The sequence below is a fragment of the Pristis pectinata genome, chromosome 2 (assembly GCF_009764475.1).
Source record: "Pristis pectinata isolate sPriPec2 chromosome 2, sPriPec2.1.pri, whole genome shotgun sequence".
NCBI classification, from domain to species: Eukaryota; Metazoa; Chordata; class Chondrichthyes; order Rhinopristiformes; family Pristidae; genus Pristis; species Pristis pectinata.
The window spans coordinates 3,034,500-3,062,435 of NC_067406.1; the positions used below are offsets into that span (position 1 = coordinate 3,034,500).

A 27,936-nucleotide genomic window follows, 5' to 3' on the forward strand; every position below is an offset into this window, starting at 1 on the left:
TAAAATTGGTAAATTGGTTTATTATTGTCACATGTACTGAGGCACAGTGAAAAACTGTGTCTTGTATGCCGTCCATACAGTTCATTTCATCACATCAGTGCATTGAAGGGAAAACAATACCAGAATGCAGAATCTGGAGCAACACATAAAGTGGCTGGAGGAACTCAGCGGGTCAGGCAGCATCTGTGGAGGGAAATGGACAGTCGATGTTTTGGGTCGAGACCCTTCATCTGCACTGGAAAGAGGGGAGGCAGCGAGTATGAAAAGGTGGGGGGAGGGGGTGGAGCAAGAGCTGGCGGGTGACAGGTAGATCCAGGTGGGGTGGGGGGTGGTGATAGGCAGGGGAGGGAGGGGGAGAGTGCGAATGATGTAAACTGGGTGGTGATAGGTGAAAGTGACAAAGGGGTGAAGAAGATGGAATCTGACTGGAGAGGACAGTGGACCATGGGAGGAATGCGTGGATGATGGCAGATTGAAAGGGTGGGGAAGGGTGTGGGAGAATGCAGTGTTACAGAGAAAGTGCAGTGCAGGCAGACAATAAGGTGCAAGGTCATAACAAGGTAGGAATCCCAGTTATATATATTTGGTAAATTGGTTTATTATTGTCACTTGTACCGAGGTACAGTGAAAAACTTGTCTTGCATACCGATCATACAGATCAATTCATTACACAGTGCATTGAGGTAGTATGGGGTAAAACAATAACAGAATGCAGAATAAAGTGTTACAGTTACAGAGAAAGTGCAGTGCAGGCAGACAATAAGGTGCAAGGCTATAATGAGGTAGGTTGTGAGGTCAAGAGACCATTTTATCGTACTGGGGAACCATTCAATAGTCTTATAACAGCAGGATAGAAGCTGTCCTTGAGCCTGGTGGTATGTGCTTTCAGGCCTTTGTATCTACTGCCTCATGGGGGGGGGGGGGGGGAGAAGAGAGAATGTCTGGGGTGGGTGGGGTCTTTGATTATACTGGCTGCTTTACCGAGGCAGCGAGAAGTGTAGACAGAACACATGGAGGGAAGGCTGGTTTCCCTGATGTGCTGAGCTGTGCCCACAACTCTCTGCAGTTTCTTGCGGTTTCAGGCAGAGCAGTTGCTGTACCAAGCCGTGATGCATCCAGCTAGGATGCTTTCTATGGTGCATTGATAAAAATTGGTGAGGGTCAAAGGGGACATGCCACATTTCTTTAGCCTGAGTAGCCTGCTGCTTGTTTTAGACAAAGGTGCTGGGCACCCATTTATGAACCCACCAGGAAATCTCAACATGCAGTCTATGGTCCTGGGATTGTCTAGGAGTCATCAGGAATACAAGGTTAATCCCTTGAGTACTACCACAAGTAACATTTATGAAAAAATGAATCATAGGGGCATTAAAAGATTGTTTCCTCCCTTCAATTTTTGAACACCTTCATTTAATAGGTGTAAGAATATTGGAAATGGAGTGGGATGGTGAAAGTCTGTAAGTTGTGTAACAGAGCCTATCACTCTCCAGGCACACAGGATGCAGCAGTAAAGTGGTTAATGCTACTAGATGAGAAATCTAGAGGGCTGAACTAATGACCCATGAGTTGGAATCTAATTGCAGATGAGAATTTAATTAAATACATATAGAAGAAAATTACAATGTAATTAGGACCATGAAATCAACAGAGTATTGTAAAATAGTGGTGAACCTGCGCTAGTCTACACTGGGGGATCAGTGGTGGAGAGAGTCAGCAGCTTAAAGTTCCTGGGTGTTAACATATCGAATGATGTGTCCTGGGCCCAGACGCAATCACAAGGAAAGCACGTCAGCGTCTTTACTTTCTTAGGAGATTAAGGAGGTTCAGCTCGTCACCGAACACTCAAACAAACCTCTACAGATGTACTGTTGAAAGTATCCTGACTGGTTGCATCATGGTCTGGTACAGCAATTTGAACGTATAGGAATGTAAGAAGTTGCAGAGACTAGTGGACTCAGCCCAATACATCACAGGCACATCCCTCCCCACCATTGGGAGTATCTACAGGAGGCGCTGCCTCAACAAGTCTACATCCGTCATCAGAGATCCTCACCATCCGGGTCATGCTATCTTCTCACAGCTCCCATCGGGCAGGAGGTAGAGAAGCCTGAAATCCGACACCACCAGGTACAAGAACAGCTACTTCCCTTCAACCATTCGGTTCTTGAACCAACCGCCACAACCCTAATCACAGGGGTTTAGCAACACTATGACCACTTTGATCATTTTGCTTTTTTGTTCTAATTCTGTTCTTTCTTGTAAAATTTGTGTATAATTTATGTTTTTCTCGTGGATGCTCCTTATACGATGCTATGTGCCTGTGATTCTGCTGCAAGTAAATTTTTCATTGCACCTGTGCACACATGGACTTGTGCATATGACAATAAACTCCACTTTGACTTTGAAAATCCATGTAATTCATTAAGTTCTTTAGGGAAGAAATCCGTTGCCTGGATCTACATTTGACTTGACCCAGGGCCTTTGCTGCCCATTGATATGGTCCAGCAAGCCACTTACTCAGGGGTGATTAGGGATAGGTAATAAATGCTGGTATCTCCAGACACAACACTATCATGAAGGAAAGAACAACTGAGATTGGTAAGGCAATGCAACTGACTGGGCTATGGAGGTGGAGCACTTCGGGACAGATTGACCATGGGAAGAAGCCTCCAGGAAAGTCTTGTCCCCCATTTGGGGTCCAAAAAATGGCACTGCAATAATAAGAAAAGAGAAAGAGAGTCTGCTGCTGAGGCAGACACACAGATATGATCAGTTCCCTCTCCTGCAACTTCCCAACTCCAACCCTGAGAAATAAATACATTTTTAGAGAAGCTAAAGCAGTTATAAAGGCATACTGACACACTTGGGTGGACCATCTTGTGCTGTCAGACTCATGCCTCTGTGACAATGATGGCAGCTACTAGTGCGGCGCAGTGCTGCAGCAGTTTGTTCTGCTGCGTCACAGCTCCACTGAACCCGTTTCGATCCTGACCTCCGGTGCTGTCTGTGTGGAGTTTGCATGTTTCCACTCTGACTGTGGGTTCCCCCAGGTACTCCGGTTTCCTCCCACATCCCAAAGACATGCAGGTTGGTAGGTTAATGGCTGCCGTGAATTAACCCTGAGAGGAGTTAATAGGAGGTGATGGACATAAATTGCAGGGTTATAGGGAAATAAGGAGGGGAGAATGAGACTGATGACTTGAAGCTGGTTTGGACTTGACTGGCTTCCTTCTTTGTCATCATAAGAAGCCACCAGTATGCCAAAACCATGGTACGCCTCCCTCTTGCAGAATTAAAGTTTAATAGGTTCACAGAGGCTTTTTATAAAGAACATGATGTACAGAGAGATCTTGGGTCCATGTCCATAGTTCCCTGAAATTGGCCCCACAAGTAGATAGGGTGGTAAAGAAGGTGTATGGCATACTTGCCTTCATTGGTTGGGGCACTGAGTATAAGAGTGAGGAAGTAGCAGCTGTATAAAAGTTTGGCAAGACAGTACTACAATGTCGATCCATTATGGGTAGAGGCTTTGGAAAGGGAACAGAAGAGGTTCACCAGGATGCTGCCTGGATTAGAGGGTATGATCTACAAAGAGAGGTTGGACAAACTTGGGTTGTTTTCTCTGGAGTGTCAGAGGGGAGACCTGATAGAAGTTTATAAATTTATGAGATGCATAGATAGGGTAGACAGTCAGAATCTTTTTCCCATGGTAGAAGTGTCACATACTAGAGGAGATGCATTCAAGGTGATAAGGGGAAAGTTTAAAGGAGATGTGCGGGGCAAGATTTTACACAGAGTGGTGGGTGCCTGGAACGGGCTGGAACGGAAACAGATACAAGAGTGGATTTTAAAAAGCTTTTCAACAGACACATGGATACCCAGGGAATGGGGAGATATGGATCGTGTACAGGCAGAAGGGATTTAGTTTAAGTTGGCATCATATTTAACACAGACACAGGCACACCTCAAGGATATGTGCTTGCTGCCCCCAGAACACTCTACGCAAAAGATGCATTTCACTGTGTGTTTCGATGTACATGTGACTAATAAAGATATCTTATCTTAACCCACTGCTCTACTCTCTCTACACTCATGACTGTGTGGCTAAGCACAGCTCAAATGCCATCTGTAAATTTGCAGATGACACCACTGTTGTTGGTTGAATCTCAGATGGTGACAAGGAGGCACTGTACTGCTGCCACAAAGCAACAAATTTCAATGATAATAAATTTGATTCTGATTCTGAATCTGAGACATTGAGGGCTGAAGGGCCAATCCTTGTGCTGAACTGTTCTATGTTGTAACAACATTGATAGAAAATGCAGGACTCCTTTAACAGATTAACTAGGTGATCTTCATCTCACCGAAGACTCTTGCAAATTTCTATAAACATACGGTGGAGAGCATTCTGACTGGTTGCATCACGGCCCGATATGGAGGCTCCAATGCACAGGATCACAAGAGGCTGCAGAGGGTTGTAGACTCAGCCAGCTCCATCACGGGCACAACCCTCCCCACCATCGAAGCCATCTTCAAGAGGCGGTGCCTCAAGAAGGCGGCATCCATCACTAAGGATCCGCACCATCCCAACATGCCCTCTTCTTGATACTACCATCGGGGAGGAGGTACAGGAGCCTGAAGACCCACACTCAACAATTTAGGAACAGCTTCTTCCCCTCCGATTTATGAATGGTCCATGAACCTGTGAACACTACTTCATTATTCCTGTTTTTTGGCACTATTTATTTATTCTTTAATTTTTGTAATTTTATGCCTTTGGTCTGTACTGCTGCCGCAAAACAACAAATTTTATGACATATGTCAGTGATAATAAACCTGATTCTGATATTCTGCATTTTTTTTCCTTTTGTATTAGCTCAATGTACTTATGCATGGAATGATCTGTCTGGATGGCATGCAATAAAAATGCTTTTCACTGTATCTTTGTACATGTGCCAATGATAAACCAATACCAAATACTAATATCTCTGTTCAGTCCACGTAGAGGGGTCCTGAAGTTCCAGTGGCCTTCACTTCAATTCTCCATCCCATTGAGCTCTCTGTCTTTGGTCTCCTACATGGCTCCAGAGATGCCCAACATAAGCCTGAGGAACAGCATCTCATCTTCCATCTGGGCACATTGTAGCCCTCGGGACTCAATACTGAATCCAACAATTTGAGGTAACTCGCTTTTTTTCCCTCTCTCCACAGATGTTGCTGGGTATTTCACTTTTCATTTCTTCCTTTGTTCTTCTTCCCTGTTTCTAACTGCTGGTAACGGTTACCTTGACAACATTGGTCAGCACCCTATCACAGAAACTCTCTTTCCTCTCCACTCCTCCCCCTGTCTACAATTTATAACACACTTGATTTCTCACTTTTCCAGTTCTGATGAAGGGGCACTGATCTGATTCGACAACTTCGTTTCTCTCCCCAGTAACACTATCTGGTCTCCTGAGTGCTTCTAGTACTATTGCTTCTGTTTTTGATTTCCAACAGCCAGGGTTTTTGTTCTCAAATGGATTTGTAAAAGATAGATTGTTCCTGATGAGTTTTTTTTCACTTAAGTGTTATGATGAAAGTAGTCAATAGTTGAAGGACAATCAGTATTGTTCTTATGGAATTGTCGAGGCATTTGTTAAATTGGTTCAAAAGAGACAATTAAATAAAGCTGATGCTCACAGACAAAGGCATACATTAAAGGCATGTTTTTAAGGTGAGGGAGAAAGTTTGAAGGAGATGTGTGAGGCAAGTTTTTTTTACAGAGAGTGGTGGGTTCCTGGAATACACTGCCAGGGGTGGTGGTGAAGACAGATACCATAGAGGTGTTTAAGAGGTTTTTAGATAAGTACATGAATATGCAGCGAATGGAGGGATATGGACCATGTACAGGCAGAAGGCCCCGATCATTGGGGGTGGAGGAGATTGATTGGTATCTAATTAGTCAGGGTATCAAGGGATATGGGGAAAAGGCTGGGAATTGGGGCTAGATGGGAGAATAGTTTAGCTCATGGTGAAGTGGTGGAGTAGACTCGATGGGCTGAATGGCCTACTTCTGCTCCCTTGTCTTGTGATCTTGTGATCACAGCTTGGGACGGTAACCACTCTGCCCACAAGAAACTGCAGAGAGTTGTGGACACAGCTCAGCACATCATGGAACCCAGCCTCCCCTCCATGGACTCTGTCTACACTTCTCACTGCCTCAGTAAAGCAGCCAACATAATCAAAGACCCCAGCCACTCTGGACATTCTCTCTTCTCCCCCCCTCCCATCGGGCAAAAGAGACAAAAGCCTGAAAGCACGTACCACCAGGCTCAAGGACAGCTTCTATCCCGCTGTTATAAGACTATTGAACGGTTCCCTAGTATGATAAGATGGACTCTTGACCTCACAATCTCCCTTGTTATGACTTTGCACCTTATTGTCTGCCTGCGCTGCACTTTCTCTGTAACTGTAACACTTTATTCTGCAATATGTTATTGTTTTCTCTTGTATTACCTCAATGCATTGTTGGAATGAAATGATCTGTATGGACGGCATACAAAACAAGTTTTTCACTGTATTTTGGTACATGTGACAATGATAAACCAATTTATCAATTTAGGTGTCATTAGTTTAATTAATTCAGCACAACATCGTGGGCCAAAGGGCCTGTTCCTGTGCTGTACTGTTCTATGTTCTAATACCTCCTCTGGACTCGTATTTTGTTTCTTTACTTGTCTTATTTCAATCTCCTTTTGCCTTGCACCATTCTTTTAATCATTTAACATCATCAACCACAACACATGTGGATTCTGTCAGGGCCATGTGTGGCTCAAACACCCAAGCACCCACCCACTGAGAACCAAGAGCTTACCAAGGGCAATCAATGCCCACCGGGAGGAACACTTCACTTCAGAGAACTTCTCAACTGTGATTTTATCCTTGACTTGAGTTCCCTTGACCCCACCCCACAGCAAACCATACTGAGCAGCCTTGCCATCACCCCAGCTGAATATGAGTCGAAAAGGCCACACCTACAGAAAAATAAGAAGGCTTTCGGAGCAAATGGTAACCTTGCTGAAGTTCTAAACTTAGTGGAGAGGAGATTCTGTCACGAGCCCACGACCTCAGGTCTGGAAGAGGATAACATGCAGTTATGAGCCAGGTTGCTATTTGGTGAATGTCCCTTTAAGGCACCTGACAGACACAGCTATTGTTCTTCATCCATCGATACAGAGACCAGCAGTCAGTCAGTCAGTCAGTCTCTCTCTCTCTCTCTCTCTCTCTCCCCCCCCCCCCGACTGTGCAAAATAGCCAGCACGCTGCTAGAGCCTTGCTGTCTTGGAGATAACACACACACACACACACACACACACACACACACACACACACACACTACTACTACTCTACTATCCAAGCTTCCTTCTCAAATTTGGCAGCCCATGGTGATTCACCTTCATAATGGATTGCAAATTGTGATATAACTAACAGGTCCACACAAACACAACCTTAGTGCAAACTGGTATCTATCCCTCGCCACAATCCTGTACTTCATCTCCAACAAGCTTCCTCTGGGCTGGAGTTAATTTATAGGAGATGGTATGAGATGAAGGGGTTTACACTCAACATTCGCAAGACAAAGATCTACCAACCTGGCTACACTCTATAACCCTGCCCTGCATACTCCCCTTCACCGAGGTCCATGAAGAGAACCTGGAAAATGTGGACCACTTCCCATAACTTGGAAGCCATCCCTCAGCAAATGCAAACCTAGATGATGAAATTCACCATTATCTTCAGTGAGCCGAGCCAGCACAGCCTTCAGCTGGCTGGGGAAAAGAGAGCTCAAACCACATGATCTATAATAGTGATCCCTGCCCTACTGTATGCTCCCAAGACGTGGTCTACCTTCAGCTGGCATCACAATGCATTAGAGAGATATCACTAACAATGTCTTTGCGAAATCCTCCAAATCCATTGCCAGGGCACACGAATCAATGCCAACATCCTCTCCTGGGCCAACATCCCTAAGTTTCTGAAGGATGTTATCAGCACTGGATGGCTTGGGTTCTAAGGAGAGACTGGATAGGATGGAACTTTTTTCCCTGGAGTGAAGGATGCTGAGGGGTGACCTTATAGAAGTATATAAAACCATGAGGGGCATAGATAAAGAGAATGGTCACTATTTCCCAGGGTAGGGGAGTCTAAAGAGGGCATAGGTTTAAGGAGAGCGGGGGAAGATTTAAAGGGAACTGAGGAGCAAATTTTTCATACAGAGTGTAGTGGGTATGTGGAACGGACTGCCAGAGGAGGTGATAGAGATGGGTACAATCACAACATCTGAAAGACACTTGGACAGGTGCGTGGAGAGGAAAGGTTCAAAGCGATACCGGCCAAATGAAGGCAAATGGGACTAGCTCAGGTAGGCATCTTGGTGGGCATGGATGAGTTGGGCTGAAGAACCTGCCTCCATGCTGTATTACTCTGTTGAGACCCTAATTACATTGTCAGGTCTGAAGGTGGACCATGTCGCTCACAGGCCCAATACCAGACCTCCAAAGCAGATACTCTATTCTGAGCTTTGTCACAGGAAGAAATTACCAAAGAATCAAGGATGTTCTCAAAGCCTCCCTGAGAAAGTGTAATGTCCCCACTACCCTGCCCTGTGACCTCTCAAAATGCAAAAGGAACAGTTAAGGCTCTGAGAACCTTATTCATTCACTAGGAGCACACCTACCCAATGTAAATGACAAAATCAGTGCACCATCTGTCAAACCACTTGGGCAATTACCTGCTACCCAACTGTGGTAGTCTGTGATTTCCACATTGGCCTCAATAGCCGCCTCAGAACCCAAGGAACCAAAGTGAAAGCAAGTTACTCTGGATCGCAAGGGGCTGCCTAAGAAGAACTAGAAGAATCAGAATAAAATCAAGGGCAGTCATGTGTAGCTTTTACAGGATATTAGATGAAATGAGGAATACAACTTAATGCATTAGGAAACATCCCAGAAATTTTGCTTACATTTGTTATATTCAAACACCGTAAATCAGAGGCCCTCACCAATATTTATCACCCTATTTACCTAATGTATCCTCTGATGAACCATCAGCAATGCCAATTGAAAAATATTCACTCTTTAATAATAATGCTGATGTACAGAGGGATCTTAGGGTGCAAGTCCATAGCTCCCTGAAAGAAGTTACTACTAAGTGGATAGGGTGGTTACAGAAGGCACCATGCTTGTCTTCATCGGTCAGGGCACTGAGCATAATGGTTGGCAAGTCATGTTGCAGCTGAAAAAACATTGGTCAGGCCACATTTGGAGTACTGTGTGTAGTTCTCGTTACTACAGTACAGGAAGGGTGTGGAGGCTTTGGAGAGGGTGTAGAAGAGGTTCACCAGGATGCTGCCTGGATAGGAAAGTATTAACTATAAGGAGAGGTTGGACAAACGGATTGTTGTCTTTGGAGCACTGGAGGCTTTGGGGCGAACAGATAGAAGTTTATAAAATTATGAGAGGCATAGATAGAGTGGACAGTCAGAATCTTTTTCCCAGGATTGAAATGTTAAATACTAGAGGGCATAGCTTTAAGGAGAGAGGGGGAACATTCAAAGGGGAATTATGAGGCAAGTTCTGAATTGTGGGGCAGGCACAGTAGTGTAGCAGTTAGTGTAACACTATTACAGTGCCAGCAACCCGGGTTCAATTCCGGCCACTGTCTGTAAGGAGTTTGTATGTTCTCCCCGTGTCTGCATGGGTTTCCTCTGGGTGCTGCGGTTTCCTCCTGCATACCAAAGACGTACGGATTAGGAAGTTGTGGGCATGCTATGTTGGCGCTGGAAACATGGCGACACTTGCGGGCTGCCCCCTAAACACTCTACGCAAAAGATGCATTTCACTGTGTGTTTTGATGTACATGTGACTAATAAAGAAATCTTATCGTGTGTTTTTTACACAAAGAGTGGTAGGTGCCTGGAACTCATTGCCAGAGGAAGTAGTAGAAGCAGATATGATAGCTTGGTTAAGAACCATTTAAACAGACATGTGAATAGACAGGGAATAGAGAGCTATAGAGATACAGACCTTGTGTAGGCATTTGAGATTAGCTTAGATTGGCATCATGGTTGGCACATACAATGGTGGACTGAAGGGCCTGTTTCCATGCTGTACTGTTCTATGTTCTAATGCTATTTTTGGTAAATAAGATATCACAGTAATAAGGCAGAGAATGTGTGTGTGCAAGAACGTGTGTTCAAGCCTGTGCACGAGTGTAGTATCGATCATTGGGCAGGTGAGAGTTAATGATCAAACAAGCAACCAAATTAATTAGTGCACAAGCCCACATTCAGGCCCTCCCAAGGGTTTCACAAGACAAGATGACTGAAAGCATTCTGACAGCAGCTGCTGGTAAGTGTCTGTGAAGGGAAGCCTGGCTAGCTCTCCTCCATGTCTGCAATGGAAATGGCATACTTTTTAAATCAGGCAACAGCGTATCGCCTTGAGGAATTATCAACGGAGGGGTAAATATTAAAAAACTGGAATAATGCCGTCAGAGGAAAACCGTCACAGCATGAAACTCGAAGGGGCAGCAGCTTGAGCTCCAGGTACTTATCACTGCACAGGAAGATCACAGAGTAGGCGAGTTTGTGCTATCATGTGGGTTGGTGAAGGGGAAGAGCACAGATATGCTTAGGAGGAAGCTTTAAAAACACAACAGAGGAGGGATGGGAGGAGATATGTTTAATTTTTTTTTCTTGTGAATGCTGCTTATCTGATGCTTTATGCCTGTGATGCTGCTGCAATAAGTTTTTCATTGCACCTGCGTATACGTGTAATTGTGCATTTGACAGTAAACTCAACTTTGACTTTTGACTTGGATAAAACTATCTGCAAGACTTAAGTGTCCAGTTTCAATGCTGCATTTAATATTTGAGTACTCACTGAACAGTGGATATGTGCAGACACCAACTGGCTCCGATAGCACAAAAGCTGTTGGGCTCAATTCACTGGACAAGTTCTGATATTTTATAACAGTGTTCAACTGTCAGTGAATGGGCTCTGGGGCACGATAAACTGGCTCATCATTATTACTGTGGGATTGGCTTCAACACTAAAGTGGTCAGAATCCCAAAATGAACTTTGTCTACTGCCAAAATGAACAGTAATGAATGAAAATCAAGATCAAATCTTCTTGTTTATCATTCTGGATTCCCACCCCAACCACATTGAGGGAGTACTTTCACCAGAATGAGCAAATAAAATATACTGGAGGAACTCAGTGGGTCAAGCAGCATTTCTTTTAAGATAAGATTTCTTTATTAGTCGCATGTACATCGAAACACATAGTGAAATGCATCTTTATGCATAGAGTGTTCTGGGGGCAGCCCGCAAGTGTCGCCACGCTTCCGGCGCCAACATAGCATGCCCACAACTTCCTAACCTGTACGTCTTTAGGAATGTGGGAGGAAACCGGAGCACCCGGAGGAAACCCACACAGACACAGGGAGAAGGTACAGACTCCTTACAGACAGTGGCCGGATTTGAATTGTGGGGCAGGAAGGAATTGTTGATGATTTGGGTCGAGACCCTGCATCAGGAGTTTGTTCATTGCTCCAGAGTCCAGCACCTGCAGTCTCTTGTGTCTCCTTCACCTGAAGGACTAAGTGATTCCATGTGGTAGCTCACCACTGCCTTCTCAATGGCAATTATGGATAGGCAATAAATGCTGGCTTTGTCAGCAATGAAAAGAAATTGATAAATAAATAAGAAGACATTCAGGCACAGGCTAACGTAACAAGTAACATTTATACCACACATTATCCAGGCAATGACAATCCTTAAAATTAATTATCTTTTCCAGTATCTGGTGGTAGTGCAAGGCCAGAATTTAGTGCCCACACCATGGAGATTGAGAGTCCATGCCGACTGTGCTGCTAGTCCCATCTACCCACATTTGGCCCATAGCTCTCTAAACCTCTCCTATCAGAGGGTAGAGAGGCAAGAGGTCAGGAAGGAAAGAGGTACACTGGAGGTTGGGAGGGTTGGAAAGGCGACAAGTTTGCCTGCACCTTGCATGACATGGCATGACTTCTGCCACTCAGAGGACCAGGTGCATTGCCTGGTTCACTGGAAGTGGGCACCATCAGCCAATGTAAGGGTCTAGAACTGGTAAATATATAAAAACAAGTGTCAGGAGCTGAAAATCACAAACAAGGAGTGACCAGTCACCCCTGAGTGTTTTCAGTATTTTCTGTTTGAAGGTTACTTCACTGTTGTTGATGACTGAATGAACCCTCTGTGTTGAAAACAATAGTGCCAGCACAGCATTATGTAGCTTTGACAGGAAGGAGGGACACAATCCAGATAATCGTGGACTATTTCTTCTTAGTATATGAGGGTTGATACTGAGCAATGATCAAGGTAATATGAACTGTGAATTAAATACCATCCTTTAGCCAGTGTGTACTACAAGCTGCGAGTTAGTTTGGACTCGAGACCTTATAAAATTGAACACTCTCAAAGGTGTTAATGCAGCCGTTAATAGGGGCTTTGCATATGTTTTAGATCACAGAGTAAGTGGCGTGTTGACAGCTTGGTATCTGAAGTGAGACCTACTGAAATGTCAGGCAATGTGACAGGGCACATGAAGAAGTCAGGGGCCAACAAATCAGTATTACAGACAAAAATTAGAGCACTGCGAGAAACACTTGCACTTCGGTTATTTGCACTGAGGGAATGTTACTTAATTCCCTCAATTTTTTTTCCTTCCTCCAGTAAAGGTGTTCACTGTATTGGTTTATTATTGTCATGTGTACCCAGATACAATGAAAAACTCTGCTTGGGTGCCATCCAAGCAGATCATGCCACAGTTTTTGCTGCCTCAGAAAGGCAGCCGACATAATCAAAGACCCCACTCACCCCGGACATTCTCTCTTCTCCCCCCTCCCATCGGGCAGAAGATACAAAAGCCTGAAAGCACGTACCACCAGGCTCAAGGACAGCTTCTATCCCGCTGTTATAAGACTATTGAAATGATAAGATATTTATTTATTGGTCACATGTACATCGAAACACACAGTGAAATGCATCTTTTTGCATTACTGAGAATGGGGAGAATGTACAAACTCCTTACAGACAGTGGCGGGAATTGAACCTGGGTTTCTGGCGCTGTAATAGCGTTATGCTAACCACTACACTACCATGCCGCCTTCAAGAGGAGTTTATTACAAGAGCCCAGCACACGAGAAAACAGGAGTAGGCCACTTGGCCCCTCAAACCTACCCCACCTTTCAATATGATTATAGCTGATCTGCCCTAGGCCTCAATTCCTGTTTTTAGACATTCTGGATATCAAGGGAATTTAGGGAAATGGCACTGGTGCAGGAAAGTAGTGCAGGGAACTCTTGACCTTACAATCTACCTCGTCATAGCCTTGCTACCTGCACTGCACTTTCTCCGTAACTGTAACACTTTATTCTGCATTCTGTTATTGCTTTTCCCTTGTACTATCTCGATGTACTGATGAAATGATCTGTATGGATGGCATGCAAAACAAAGATTTTCACTGTACCTCGGAACATGCGATAATAATAAACTAATTTACCAATTTAATTTACCAGTAAGTACATCAAGGCAATAAAAAAGAAAACAGAATGCAGAATGTAGTGTTACACCTGCAGAGAAAGTAGAGCAGGTAGACAAATAAAGTGCATGGGCTGTGACGAGGTAGATTGGGAAATCAAGAATTCATCTTTAGCGTATGAGAGGTCTGTTCAAGAGTCTAGTAACAGCAGGATAGAAGTTGTCCTCGAGTCTGGTGGTATGTGCTCTCAAGCTTTTGTATCTTCTGCCCAACAGGAGGGTGGAGAGTAGAGAATGACTGTAATGGAGGGGGCAAGCTCCAATAAGGAACCTCTCATGCGCGAATCTGGCAATTGTGAGCGAGTTATTGAATCATGAAGTTAAGCTTCCTCCACTCTAGTTGTTTACAGACAAGGAACAGAAATTATATAGGCTGAGAACTTGGCCTGAGAAGGTGTTTCCACTTCTTGGGGAGACCATACTAAAAGGCTATAAATAAGAAAGTCACTATTAAATCCAATTGGAAATTTGGGAGGGAAGCTTTTCTTCTACCCACTATAGTGAGGACATGGTATTCACTTTTACAGGGTGAGGTGAACAATGCAAACTTATTCAAGAGGAAACTGGATACAATAAATGAAGGATTAAGATGACAGAATTAGAGGCAGTAAAATGGGAGGGAGGCTCCTGTGAAGCATAAATCAGTTGAACGGGAAACAGTCTATCTGTGCTATAAATCACATGTAATTATATGTAAACAAAAATGCTCGCATTATGTAGCACCTTTTATGTTTTCCAGACATTAGAAAGTGCTTTATAGCCAATGAAGCACTTTTTTGAGGTGTAATCAATGTTCTAATGTTGGAAACACATCAACTAATTTGCACACAGCATGCTCTCACAAACAGCAATGTGAAAATGATGAGATAGGAATGCAAGAAATAGGAACAGGAGCAGGTCACATTGCCCCTTGAGGCTGTTCTGCCATTCAATAAAATCTTGGCTGATCCTCTGCCTCAAGCCACTTTCCCCCTCTCCCCCAAAAGTTTCAATAGACCCCCAACATCCAGTCTTTTCTGGGACAGGGTCCAGATTTCACCACCTTCTGTGTGAAAAATGCCTCCTGAATTCGTTCCTCAAAGACTGACTCTAATGTTAATGAAACCCAGTCCTGACGCAGGGTCTTGACTCAAAATGTCGACAATTCCTTTCCCCCCACAGATGCTGCTCGACTCCCTGAGTTCCTCCAGCAGATTGTTTGTTGCTCCAGATTTCAGCATCTGCCGTCTCTATTGTCGATCAATTTTACTGATGGAAAGTCTCTCAAATAATGTTTCTGTTTTGATGTTGATTGAGGGATAAATATTGGCACAGTCGCTGAATAGTTAGTGGTACTACTCACAAATTTAGTGAGCAGAGTTCGATCCTGACCTCTGGTGCTGTCTATTGGAGCTTGCGCATTCTCCCTGTTATTGCGTGGGTTTCCTTCATCCTCCAGTTTCTTCCCACATCCCAAAGATGTGCTGGTAGTCATAGAGTCACACAGCACAGAACTAGACCCTTTGGTTCACCAGGTCCATGTTAACCATTAAACTATCCATCGGTACTAATTCCAATTACCAGCACTTGGTCCATAGCCCACTATGCCTTGGTGATTCAAGTGCTTGTCCAGATGCTTCTTAAATGTTGGGAGTAAATGTTGTAGCTAATTGGCTGCTGTAATTTAGCACTGGTGTTTGCAAGTTGCAAAGGAAACAATTTGGACTTGATGGACATGTGTGAGAGAGAATAAGTTGCAGGAGTACAAGGAAATAAGAGGCAGAGTGACTAATGGGATTGCTCTGCAGGAACCAGCTCCTTCTGTGTGGTAATAAGCAAGTTAGGATATAGGATCTACAAATTTCTACAGATGTACGGTGGAGAGCATTCTGACTGGTTGCTTCACCGCCTGGTATGGAGGGTCCAATGCACAGGATCGCAAGAGGCTACAGAGGGTTGTAGACTCAGCCAGCTCCATCACGGGCACAACCCTCCCCGCCATCGAGGACATCTTCAAGAGGTGGTGCCTCTAGAAGGTGGTATCTATCATTAAGGACCGTCAACATCCGGGACATGCCCTCTTCTCATTACTATCATCAGGGAGGAGGTACAGGAGCTTGAAGACTCACACTCAATGATTCAGGAACAGCTTCCTCCCCTCTGCCTTCAGATTTATGAATGATCCATGAACCCATGAACACTACCTCATTATTCTTCTTTTGAACTATTTATTTATTTTTGTAATTTATAGATTTTAAGTCTTTGCACTGTACTGCTGCCGCAAAACAACAAATTTCACATCGTATAAGTTAGTAATAATAAATTTGATTGGGATAATTTCTTCTTTCAATTGTGCCATGGGATCTTTTGCGTCAAATTGAGAGCAAGTAAAAGGAGTGCAGTTTAATGTCTCACCTAGATGACAGCACCTCTGACAATGCAGCCTTCTGTACAGCACAACAGTCCACGCTCAAATCTCTGGAGTTAGAACCTCTGATTCAGAGGTGAGTGAGCTACCCACTGAGGCACAGCTGACACTAAATGCCTTGTTCTCATAATTTCCACCTGATATGAGCAAACACTACATTGCCAACAACACTCACAGAAAACTGTGCATGAGCTGATTTGCATTGATGCAATGCATTGATTTGCATTCAAGCAAGGCTTGATAAGTACGTGAGAAAAGGAAAACAATGGAGAGGTAGAATCAGGGAGAGATGATTGCACAAATGGTTAGTGCCCCTGCTGTAAATTCTTTGGAATCCTTTGTTAAATTTGCTTTAGCTCCAACCACTGAGACCAATTGTGCTGCAGTAAAGGGTGTACTGTGCAGTAATATGGCTCTTCATTTCATCACAACCATGAACCAGCAAAGATTCATTAACAATCTGACATTAAAGATGACATTCTTGGGGGATCGTCCAGTGAGGCCATATGGGTAGAACTTATAAACAAGAAAGTGAGGGTCATTCTAGTGGGGCTGCATTGCAGACCACCCCAAATAGTCAGCAGGAGCTTGAGCAGCAGGTGTGTAGAGAAATTGTTCATAGTTGTAGGAATAATAAGGTTGTATTAGTGGGAGATTTTAACTTCCCCAGTATTGACTTGGCCATCCAGAGTGTTAAGGGCCTGGATGGGGTGGAATTTGTGAAATGTGTCCAGAAAAGTTTCCTGAGTCAATATATAGAGGGCCTTACTCGGGAGGGTGCAATTTACAACAAATTTCATGTCATCTAAGTCAGTGATAATAAATCTTATTCTGATTCGGACATCTTGAGATTTGTTGTAGAACATCAACCATAGTCTTGTTAAATGGTGAAGCAATGGCCTAATTGTGCCCCAATTTCTTATGCAACATACAAAATGCTGGAGGAACTGGCTTGGTCAGGCAGCACCTATGGAGGGAAATGGACAGTCGACGTTTCGGGTCGAGACCCTTCATCAGGACTCACTGGCTATCTCCCCTCTCTCTTTCCAATCCAGACGAAGGGTCTTGACCCAAAATGTTGACTGCCTATCTCACTCCATAGATGCTGCCTGACCCGTTGATAGCCACATGAATGATAGAAAAACAGAGGGCTATATGGAAGGGAAGGGTTAGATAGATCTTAGAGCAGGATAAAATGCCAGCACAACATGGTGGGCTGAAGGGCCTGTACTGTGCTGTAATGTTCTGTGAATCTCAGTATATCTGATATTAAGGGAACAAAGGGATAAGGGGACATAGCAGCAAGGTGGACGAAATAGATCAGCCCATGGTATTGACTGGCAGCTCAAGAGACTACACAGCCTACTCTTGCTCCTGTTTAATTCATTATGTTACTTTGATGACGTGAGTTTTCTGCACGGGGACTGAGAACAGCATCAAAGAATTGAATTGGAATTGAATTGAACTGGTTTATTACTGTCACATGTACTGAGGTAGAGTGAAAAACTGTTTTGCATGCCATCCATACTGTTCATTTCATTACAATAGTGCATTGAGTAGTACAAGGGAAAACAATAAATGCAGAATAAAGTGTTACAGTAACAGAGAAAGTGCAGTGCAGGCAGACAATAAGGCCATGACGGAGTAGATTGTGAGACTGTAAAGAAGATTAACAACGATAACCTGCTGTAGGAATGCATGATTCAGAAATTCATGATTCAGAAGCAGGCACAAGCCCAGCCACCTTATCTCTGCACGCTGGTCAAGCCTTAGATTCTCTCCAGCCCAACAACCGACTGCACTATCTCTGCTAAACCATCAGTCCTCAGATCTCTGCACTCAATTTCTGGCCCATTCTACATCCCAGATTTTTTTGTTCCACCCACGGTGACCATGCTTCAGCTGTCCAGGAACTAAGCTCTGGAATTCTCAGTCTAAACTGCTCTGTCCCACTTTAAGATGCTGCTTAAAACACTCTCGGAAAGTTCCCTTTGGCTATTTGCCACTGGAGTTTACACCTACTTCCATGCTTTCAGATGGTTTTCATGTTCTGGTGAGCAAATTACATGCAGCAAGCTCTCACCAACAGTGGTGTGATAAAGACCAGATAATCTGTTTTAGTGATTTTTGTCTGAAGGACACATATTGTGACAAGATCTTGCCATCTCTTCAAAATAGTGCCGTGGGAGCTTTGGTGTTTCCTTCAGACAACAGACTGCATCTTAGATTAGTTGTCTGAGAGATGGCATTTCTAACCGTGTTAGACCAATCAGGTCAAACAGCTGTGTTTCCTTCCCAATTTGGTGTTCCCCAACCTGTTAAGTGCTTCCAGCATTCTCTGCTTATGTAGACACAAGAGACGGCAGGTGCTGGATTCTGGAGCAACACAAAAAAAACACTGGAGGAACTCAGTGGGTCAGGCAGCATCTATGGAGGGAAATGGACAGTTGACTTTTTGGGTTGAGACCCTTCATCTGAACTGGAAAGGGGAAGATAGCCAGTATAGAAGTGGAGGGAAGGGCTGGCAGGTGATAGGTGGGTCCAGGTGAGGGGGGTGATAGGCAGATGGGGGAGGGGTGAGAGTGGGAATGATGACAGAAGCTATGATGTGATAGGTGGAAGTGATAAAGGGCTGAAGAAGATGGAATCTGATAGGACAGGGTGGAGCATGGAATAAAGGGAGGGAGGTGGGGAGGGGAACCAGTGGGAGGAGGTGACAGAACATATGTCAGCTCTTGCTCCACCCCTTCCCTCCACCTTTTTATACTGACGACCTCCCCCGTTTCTTTCCAGTCCAGACCGCTGAGTTCTTCTAGCACCTTTTTCTTTGGCTTTTTGATCGTAGTCTCTGCTTATGTTTCAGAATTGAACAGGTGCAATTTGTACTTCGAGCGCTAGACTGGCATCTAGAATGGAAAGGTTGCCTTATCAGATAGTTTAGATAGGCTATGTTTGTATCAGCTGGGGGTCAGAAAGTGAGAGGGATCGTGACAAAGTGGCTGTGGAAAGCGAGCAGGAAAGTGATGATGATTGTGGCTGTGGCTGTGATCTTATTCATGGTGCCGGCTCTAGGAGATGACTGGGTGACTCCTGCTCGTGTTCTCTTACGCTAGTATGCTTCCTTGCTGGAGAATCTAAAACTATGGGTCATAGAGTCATGGAGTAACACAGCATGGATACAGGCCCTTCAGCCCAACCAGTCCATGCCCACCCAGCTAGCCCCAATTTCCTGCATTCGGCCCATATCCCTCTAAACCCCGCCCCTCCATGTGTACCTATCCAAGTGCTTCTTAAGTGATAATGAGTTCCTCCCTCAACCACTTCCTCTGGCAGCTCGTTCCATACACTCACCACCCTCTGCGTGAAAAAGTTGCCCCTCAGGTCCATTTTAAATTTTTTCACTCTCACCGTAAATCTATGCCCCCTAGTTTTGGACTCCCCTACCCTGGAAGAAAGACTGTTACCGTCCACCTTATCTGTGCCTCTCATAATTTTAAACACTTCTGTAAGGTCTCCCCTCATTCTCCTATGTACCACGGAATAAAGACCTAGCCTGGCCAACCTCTCCCTGTAACTCAGGCCCTCTAGTCCTGGCAACATTCTCGTAAATCTTTTCTGCACTCTTTCCAGTTTAATCACGTCTTTCCTACAACGGGGTGACCAAAACTGTACCCAGTACTCCAACTGAGGCCTCGGCAACAACTTGTACAATTGCAATGAAGTGTCCCACCTCCAACACTCAGTGTCCTGACTGATGAAGGCCAGTGTGCTAAATGTCTTTTTCACCACCCTGTCTACCTGCGATGCTGCTTTCAATTAACTATGCACTTGTAGCATGGGTCATTGTTTAAAAATAAACATTGACTTTAGAAACCTCTTCCACATAGGGCTGGTGGAAACAGTCTGTGAATATCTTTAGGGCATTGGGAGCTAGATCTTTGAAAAGCAAGGGAGTGAAAGAATAGTGAGGGTAGGTAGGAATACAGATTGAGGCTGTAATCAGATCAGTTGTGATCTTATTGAATGGCTGAGCAGATTTGAGGGCAGAGTGGACTCCTCTTGCTCTCAGTTTATACACTTGTGTTGTTTTTTTATATTTGTTCAAGGAATGTGGGTTTCACAGGCTGAGCCAGCATTTAATTGGTGGTGAGCTGCCTTCTTGAACCACTGCAGTCCTGGAGGTGTGCGTGTACCCACAGTGCTGTTAGGGAGGGAGTTCCAGGATTTTGACCCAGCGACGGTGAAGGAACGGCAATATATTTCCATGTCAGGATGGTGTGTGGCTTGGAGAGCAACTTCCAGGGTGGTTGTCCCCCCTGTGCTTATGGTGCCCTTGTCCTTCTAGCTGGCAGAGGACGTGGGTTTGGAAGGTACTATCTAAAAAACCCAAGTTTCAACTCAAAACATCGACAATTCCTTTCCTCCCACAGATGTTGCTTGACCCATTGAGATCTTCCAGCAGATTGTTTAGTGCTGTCTAAGGAGTCTTAGTGAGTTGCTGCAGTGTATCCTGTAGATGGTACAACCTGCTACTACTGTGTGCCATTGGTGGAGAGAGCTGGTGGATGGGGTGCCTATCAAGCAGGCTGCTGTGTCCTGTATGGTGTTGAACTTCTTGAAGTTGCACTCATCTGGGCACGTAGAGACTATTCTGTCACATTCCTGACTTTAGCCTTGTAGACGGTGGACAGGCTTTGAGGAGTTAGGAGGTGAGATACTCACCACAGGATTCCCAGCCTCTGACCTGCTCCTGTAGCCACAATGTGTATATGGCTACTCCAGGTCAGTTTCTGTGAGTGTGTTTTAATGCTGTCTTGCCCAGTGTTCTCTGCAGTTGGACCTGAAGTCACAAGTTTCTAACTGAGACGTAAGGTTCTGATGGATACATGGATACATGCAGAAAGAAAATAGTGCGAAAAAAGTTGGAGGAACAAAGCAACACAGTCGCAATGGCCAAGAACAAAATGTAGTGTGTGCTGAGAGAGTGTGAAAGTGTGCAAAAAGACACAAAAAAGTGGAAAATAGATAAGAGCAGAAGTTTAAATAACAACGGCAATAAGGATCAGTGAAGAATTAAGAACATAGAACATTACAGCACAGTACAGGCCCTTTGGCACATGATGTTGTGCTGACATTTTATCCTGCTCTTAGAACTATCTAACCCTTCCCTCCCACATAGCCCTCCATTTCTCTATTCATGTGCCTATCTAAGAGTCTCTTAAATGCCCTAATATATCTGCCTTCACAACCTCTGCCGGCAGTGCGTTCCATGCACCCACCACTCCCTGTGTAAACAACGTACCTCTAACATCCCCCCTATACCTTCCTCCAGTCACCTTAAAATTATGCCCCCTCATGTTAGCCATTTTCACCCTGGGAAAAAATCCCTGACTATCCACTCGATCTATGCCTCTTATCATCTTGTACAACTCTATCAAGTCACTTCTGATCTTCCTTCACTCCACAGAGACAAGCCCTAGCTCACTCAACCTATCCTCATAAGACATGCTCTCCAATCCAGGCAGCATCCTGGTAAATTTCCTCTGCACCCTCTCTAAAGCTTCCACATCCTTCCTATAATGAGGTGACCAGAAATGAACACAATACTCCACGTGGTCTGACCAGAGTTCTATAGAGCTGCAACATCACCTCGTGGCTCTTGAACTCAATACCCCAACTAATGAAGGCCAACACAACATACGCCTTCTTAACAACCCTATCGACCTGCGTGGCAACCTTGAGGGATCTATGGATGTGGACCCCAAGATCCCTTTCTTCCTCCACACTGCTAAGAGTCCTGCCATTAACCTTGTATTCTGCCTTCAAATTTGATCTTTTAAAGTGTATCACTTCATACTTTTCTGGGTTGAACACCATCTGCCACTTCTCAGCCAAGCTCTGCATCCTATCAATGTCCTGTTGTAATCTACAGCAACCTTCTGCACTATCCACAACAACACCAACCTTTGTATCATCAGCAAACTTACTAACCCGCCCTTCCACATCCTCATCCAAGTCATTTATAAAAATCACAAAGAGCAGGGGTCCCAGAACAGATCCCTGTGGAACACCACTGGTCACTAACCTCCAGGCAGAATACTATCCATCTACCACCGCACTCTGTCTTCTATGAGCGAGCCAATTCTGAATCCACACAGCCAAGTTTCCCTGGATCCCATGTCTCCTGACTTTCTGAATAAGCCTTCCATGAGGAACCTTATCAAATGCCTTACTAAAATCCATGTACACCACATCCACTGCTCTACCTTCATCAATGTGCTTGTCACATTCTCAAAGAATTCGATCAGGCTCGTGAGGCATGACCTGCCCCTCACAAAGCCATGCTGACTGTCCCTAATCATCCTATGCTTCTCTAAACGCCCACAAATCCTGTCTCTAAGAATCTTCTCCAGTAATTTGCCCACCACTGAAGTAAGACTGGTCTGTAATTCCCAGGTTTATCCCTACTCCCCCTTTCTTGAATTAAGGGGAATTTTCAGCATTTCTGATTTTTAATGCAATGGTATAAATCTCACATACCTACAGCAGGAAATGGCACGAACCGTTGGATCAGTAAGCGTGTGGCTGGGTTAAACCCATTGGCTTTCTTGATGAAAACATTCAGACCGACCTTAAAAAAAAGAAAAAGTATGAGAGAGGGACTGACATACAGGGAATAAAGCTTGCCCTGTTGTACAGATTATCAAATAATGCATACTTGTTTAGTTATACGAGACCAAATTCTTTCATCAGAACCATATAATCTTACAACTATGAAACCTTTTGCCTTAAAATGTAAAATGACAGAGGTGAGGGGAAAATGCCTATTGTGCAAGGCTTTGAAAAGAGGGAGGGAGATATTACTAACTGATAGGTCATGATTGGGCAAAACTAAACTTTGTAAGATCGAAGAAAAAGAGTGAGATATCTTGGAATAAGTCAGTGCAGAAGATGATCCTGGATGGTGGAGAAAAAAGAAGCTGAAGGCTTTTAAAGACTGGGAGGAACACTAGCAGTGTTACTACGGACAGAGAAGAAAGACTGCCAGAGAAGGGAGGGAGAGAGTGAATGATTAGAATACATCAAGATCAACTCTTCCTTTTACTTCATAGTTTACATTCTGCATTTGGTCCAACCAGTCTGTGGTGGTGTTTATGCTCTACTTGAGTCTCTCTGGAGCTTCCCCAGCTAAATCCATTGGTGCAACCCTTCATTTCTTTTTTTTTCTTATACTAGTCTAACCTCCCTTTGAAATCATCTCTACTACTTTTAACCACTTCTTGTGGGAGCAAGTTCCACATTCTCATCACTCTTTGGGTAAGTTTCCTTTGAAATTCTCTGGCAGATTTCTTGGTTACTGTCTTATATTGATGGGGTCTAGTTATCTCTTTCCCATGTGAAAATGTTCTCTCTGTATCCACTCTCCCAAAACCTTTCATCACTGTAAGGACCTCTGTTAGGTCACCTCTCAGCCTTTCTTTCTCAAGAGGCCTGGTGTGTTCAACCCCTTCACATTTCTAGTATCATCTTTGCAAATCTTCCTCACATCCTCTATATCCTTATTATAATCAGAATCAGGTTTACTATCACTCACATATGTCATGAAATTTGTTGTTTTGTGGCAGCAGTACAGTGCAAGACATAAAAATTATTATAAGTTACTGAAAAATAAATAAATAAAAGTGCAAAAGAGGAGTAACGAGCTAGAGTTCAAGGGTTCATGGACCGTTCAGAAATCTGGTGGCGGAGGGGAAGAAGAGGGTTGTGCCCATGATGGATATGGCCAGAAGTGTATTCCTGTTGTGGTCTGACGAAGATTCAAGACAGATTAACTACAATTTCATAGATCATAGAACAGTACAGCACAGAAACAGGCCATTCAGCCCATGATGTTGTGCCGAAATGGTTAAGCTAACAATACCTAATCCCTTCTGCCCGCACATAGACAATTTCCTTGATTTTCATTTCTCTCCATCTCTCCCTAGCGCTTAGTAGTTTTTAATGGGCTTGTTAACCTGTTGCAACTGGTGTACTTATACTTGGTTACACTACCTGACCCAGACTCACACCTTCCAAGTAATGTGAGCTCCCTATTCTTTCTACTGAATTGTTTTTATCATTGGTATAGGTATTGGTTTATTATTGTCACTTGCACCAAGGTACAGTGGAAAGCTTGTCTTACAAACTGATCATACAGGTCAATTCATTACACAGTGCAGTTACACTGAGTTAGTACAAAGTGCATTGATGTAGTACAGGTAAAAACAGTAACAGTACAGAGTAAAGTGTCACAGCTACAGAGAAAGTGCAGTGCAATAAGGTGCAAGGTCACAACAAGGTAGATCGTGAGGTCAGAGTCCATCTCATTGTATAAGGGAACCGTTCAACAGTCTTATCACAGTGGGGTAGAAGCTGTCCTTAGGTCTGGTGATACGTGCCCTCAGGCACTACCTTCTACCTGATGGAAGAGGACAGAAGAGAGAATGTCCTGGATGGGTGGGGTCTTTGATTATGCTGGCTGCTACACCAAGACAATGAGAGGTAAAGACAGAGTCCAAGGAGGGAAGGCTGGTGTCCGTGATGCACTGGGCTGTGTCCATAACTCTCTGCAGCTTCTTGCGGTCCTGGGCAAAGCAGTTGCCGTACCAAGCCGTGATACATCCAGATAGGATGCTTTCAATGGTGCATCGGTAAAAATTGGTGAGAGTCAAAGGGGACAAACCAAATTTCTTTAGCCTCCTGAGGAAGTAGAGGCACTGGTCAGCTTTCTTGGTCATGGCATCTACGTGATTTGACCAGGACAGGCTGTTGGTGATGTTCACACCCAGGAACTTGAAGCTCTCAACCCTCTCGACCTCAGCACCATTGATGTAGACAGGTGCATGTACACCACCCCCATTCCTGAAGTCAATGACCAGCTCTTTTGTTTTGTTGACATTGAGGGAAAGGTTGTTGTCATGACACTATTCCACTAAACTCTCTATCTCCTTCCTGTACTCCGACTCATCGCTGTTGGAGATACGGCCTACAATGGTGGTATCATCTGCAAACTTGTAGATGGAGTTAGAGCAGAATCTGGCCACACAGTCATAAGTGTATAGGGAGTAGAGGGCTGAGGACGCAGCCTTGTGGGGCACCAGTGTTGAGAATAATCGTGCCAGAGGTATTGCTGCCTATCCTCACTGATTGCTGTCTGTTTGTTAGAAAGTTGAAAGATGTTTGACAATTATTTGCTCAAACCCCTTTTACTACCATCTTCCTGTAATTTGCTGCAGTACTCCTCAATATTCACTCTCATTTCTTCAAACTGGCATCATCTGCAAATTTAAAATTTGTTAATGTGATTCTAAAATCTAAATTGTAATGCAAATTCTGAGCTGGCAAAGACCAATTTTAAAAGTTGAGCTTCACAACATGCAGGCAGGGAATTATGCCTATTGTGCCTCTGCATTTGAGATAAGATCAGATATCTTTATTAGTTACATGTACATCGAAACACACAGTGACATGCATCTTTTGCGGAAAGTATTCTGGAGGCAACCCGCAAGTGTCGCCACGCTTCCGGTGCCAACATAGCACGCCCACAACTTCCTAACCCGTGGGAGGAAACCGGAGCACCCGGAGGAAACCCACACAGACATGGGGAGAACGTACAAACTCCTTACAGACAGTGGCCGGAATTGAACCCGGGTCTCTGGCACTGTAATAGCGTTACGCTAACCGCTACACTTCAGACAGCAGTAGGTGGAGGTTGAAAGAGATCCTTGCCTTGTCTTTCCTACAAATGTAGTTACCTCAGTTGGATTTGTCTCCTTTATCGAATATGGTCACCACTGTGGGTTCTCTGATGTTGTCTGGCACACCCTCCTCTTCCCAGATGTAGGATATAGGGCTCTGAATCTGTGAACTAAATTTCTCTTTGCACCACTTTAGCCAAGGGTGAGGTCCCAGAGGACTGTTGAAGAGCCAGTGATATAGAACAGTTGTGGATATGAGCAGAGAAACGGCAGATGGTGTTTAATCCAGACAATTGCGAGGTGTTGCACTCTGGGAGGTCAAATATAAGGGGAACATACACAGTATATGCAGGACCCTTAAGAGCATTGATGTACAGAGGGATCTTGTGGTCAAGAGAGAGGATGTGTTGAAGTTGTTAAATAATATCAAGACAGATAAATCTCCAGGGCCTGATGGGATTTTCCCCAGGCTGCTTCGAGAGGCGAGGGAGGAGATTGTTGAACCGCTGGTAAGGATCTTTGAGTCCTCGTTGTCCACGGGGATGGTGCCGGAGGATTGGAGGGTGGCGAATGTTGTCCCCTTGTTCAAAAAAGGTAGTAGGGATAGTCCAGGGAATTATAGACTGGCGAGCCTTACGTCTGTGGTGGGTAAGCTGTTAGAAAGGATTCTAAGGGATAGGATCTATGAACACCTGGAGAATCATGGAGTGATTAGGGACAGCCAGCATGGCTTTGTGAAGGGAAGATCTTGCCTCACAAGCCTGATAGAGTTCTTTGAGGAGGTGACGAGGAGGATTGATGAGGGTAGTGCTGTGGATGTGGTCTATATGGATTTTAGTAAGGCGTTTGATAAGGTTCCTCATGGTAGGCTTCTTCAGAAGGTCAGAGGCCAAGGGATCCAGGGAAGCTTGGCTGTGTGGATTAGGAATTGGCTTGCCTGTAGAAGCAGAGGGTTGTGGTGGAAGGAGTGCCCTCGGATTGGAGGGCAGTGACTAGTGATGTCCCGCAGGGATCAGTTCTGGGACCTCTACTTTTTGTGATATTTATAGATGACTTAGATGAGGGGGTGGAAGGCTGGGTTAGTAAGTTTGCGGATGACACTAAGATCGGCGGTGTTGTGGATAGTGTGGAGGACTGTCGGAGCTTACAGAGGGATATTGATAGGATGCAGAGCTGGGCTGACAACTGGCAGATGGAGTTCAATCCGGAGAAGTGTGAGGTGGTACACTTTGGAAGGACAAACTCCAGGGCAGGGTACAAGGTAAATGGCAAGCTGCTTGGCAGTGTGGAGGAGCAGAGGGATCTGGGGGTTCATATTCACAGTTCACTGAAAGTTGCCTCACAGGTGGAAAGAGCAGTTAAGAAGGCCTATGGGATGTTAGCTTTCATAAATCGTGGGATTGAGTTTAAGAGCCGCGAAGTGATGATGCAGCTTTACAAAACTCTAGTTAAACCACACTTATAGAGTACTGTGTTCAGTTTTGGTTGCCGCATTATAGGAAGGATGTGGAGGCATTGGAGAGGGTGCAGAGGAGATTTACCAGGATGCTGCCTGGATTAGAGCATATGGAATATGAGGAGAGGCTTAAGGTGCTAGGGCTTTATTCACTGGAAAGGAGGAGGATGAGAGGAGACATGATAGAGGTATATAAAATATTGAGAGGAATAGATAGAGTAGACAGCCAGCGCCTCCTTCCCAGGGCACCAATGCTGAAGATGAGAGGGCATGGCTTTAAGGTTCTGGGTGGGAGGTTCAGGGGAGATGTCAGGTGGAGGTTTTTCACCCAGAGAGTGGTTGGTGCATGGAATGCACTGCCTGGGGTGGTGGTGGAGGCAGATACATTGGACAGGTTCAAAAGTTTGTTGGATAGGCATATGGAGGAATGTGAGATAGAGGGATATGCGGGAGGAAAGGGTTAGAGAGTGTGAGGGTGGTTTGATGGATGGCACAACATGGTGGGCCGAAGGGCCTGTTTTGTGCTGTATGGTTCTATGATTAAGTCCATAGCTCCCTGAACGTGGCAACACAAATAAGAAGGCGTATGCAATACTTGCCTTCATCAGTCAAGTCATTGAGTATGAAAGTTGGGACATAATGTTGCAGCTGTATAAAACTTTGGTTAGGCCACATTTGGAGTTATGTGTGCATTTCTGGTCACCTCATTAA

At 44.5% G+C, this 27,936-nt stretch overlaps 1 protein-coding gene across 2 annotated transcripts in view; it reads right to left on the reverse strand.

The window, feature by feature from the left end:
- The window catches only part of LOC127582954 (sideroflexin-5-like), a 236,129-nt gene that overhangs the window by 106,567 nt on the left and 101,626 nt on the right, over window positions 1-27,936 (reverse strand). For both annotated transcript variants that reach the window (XM_052038623.1, XM_052038615.1), the window contains exon 10: window positions 22,573-22,663. In XM_052038623.1, coding sequence (XP_051894583.1) covers window positions 22,573-22,663 — 91 coding nt within the window. The remainder of the gene's footprint in view (window positions 1-22,572; window positions 22,664-27,936) is intronic.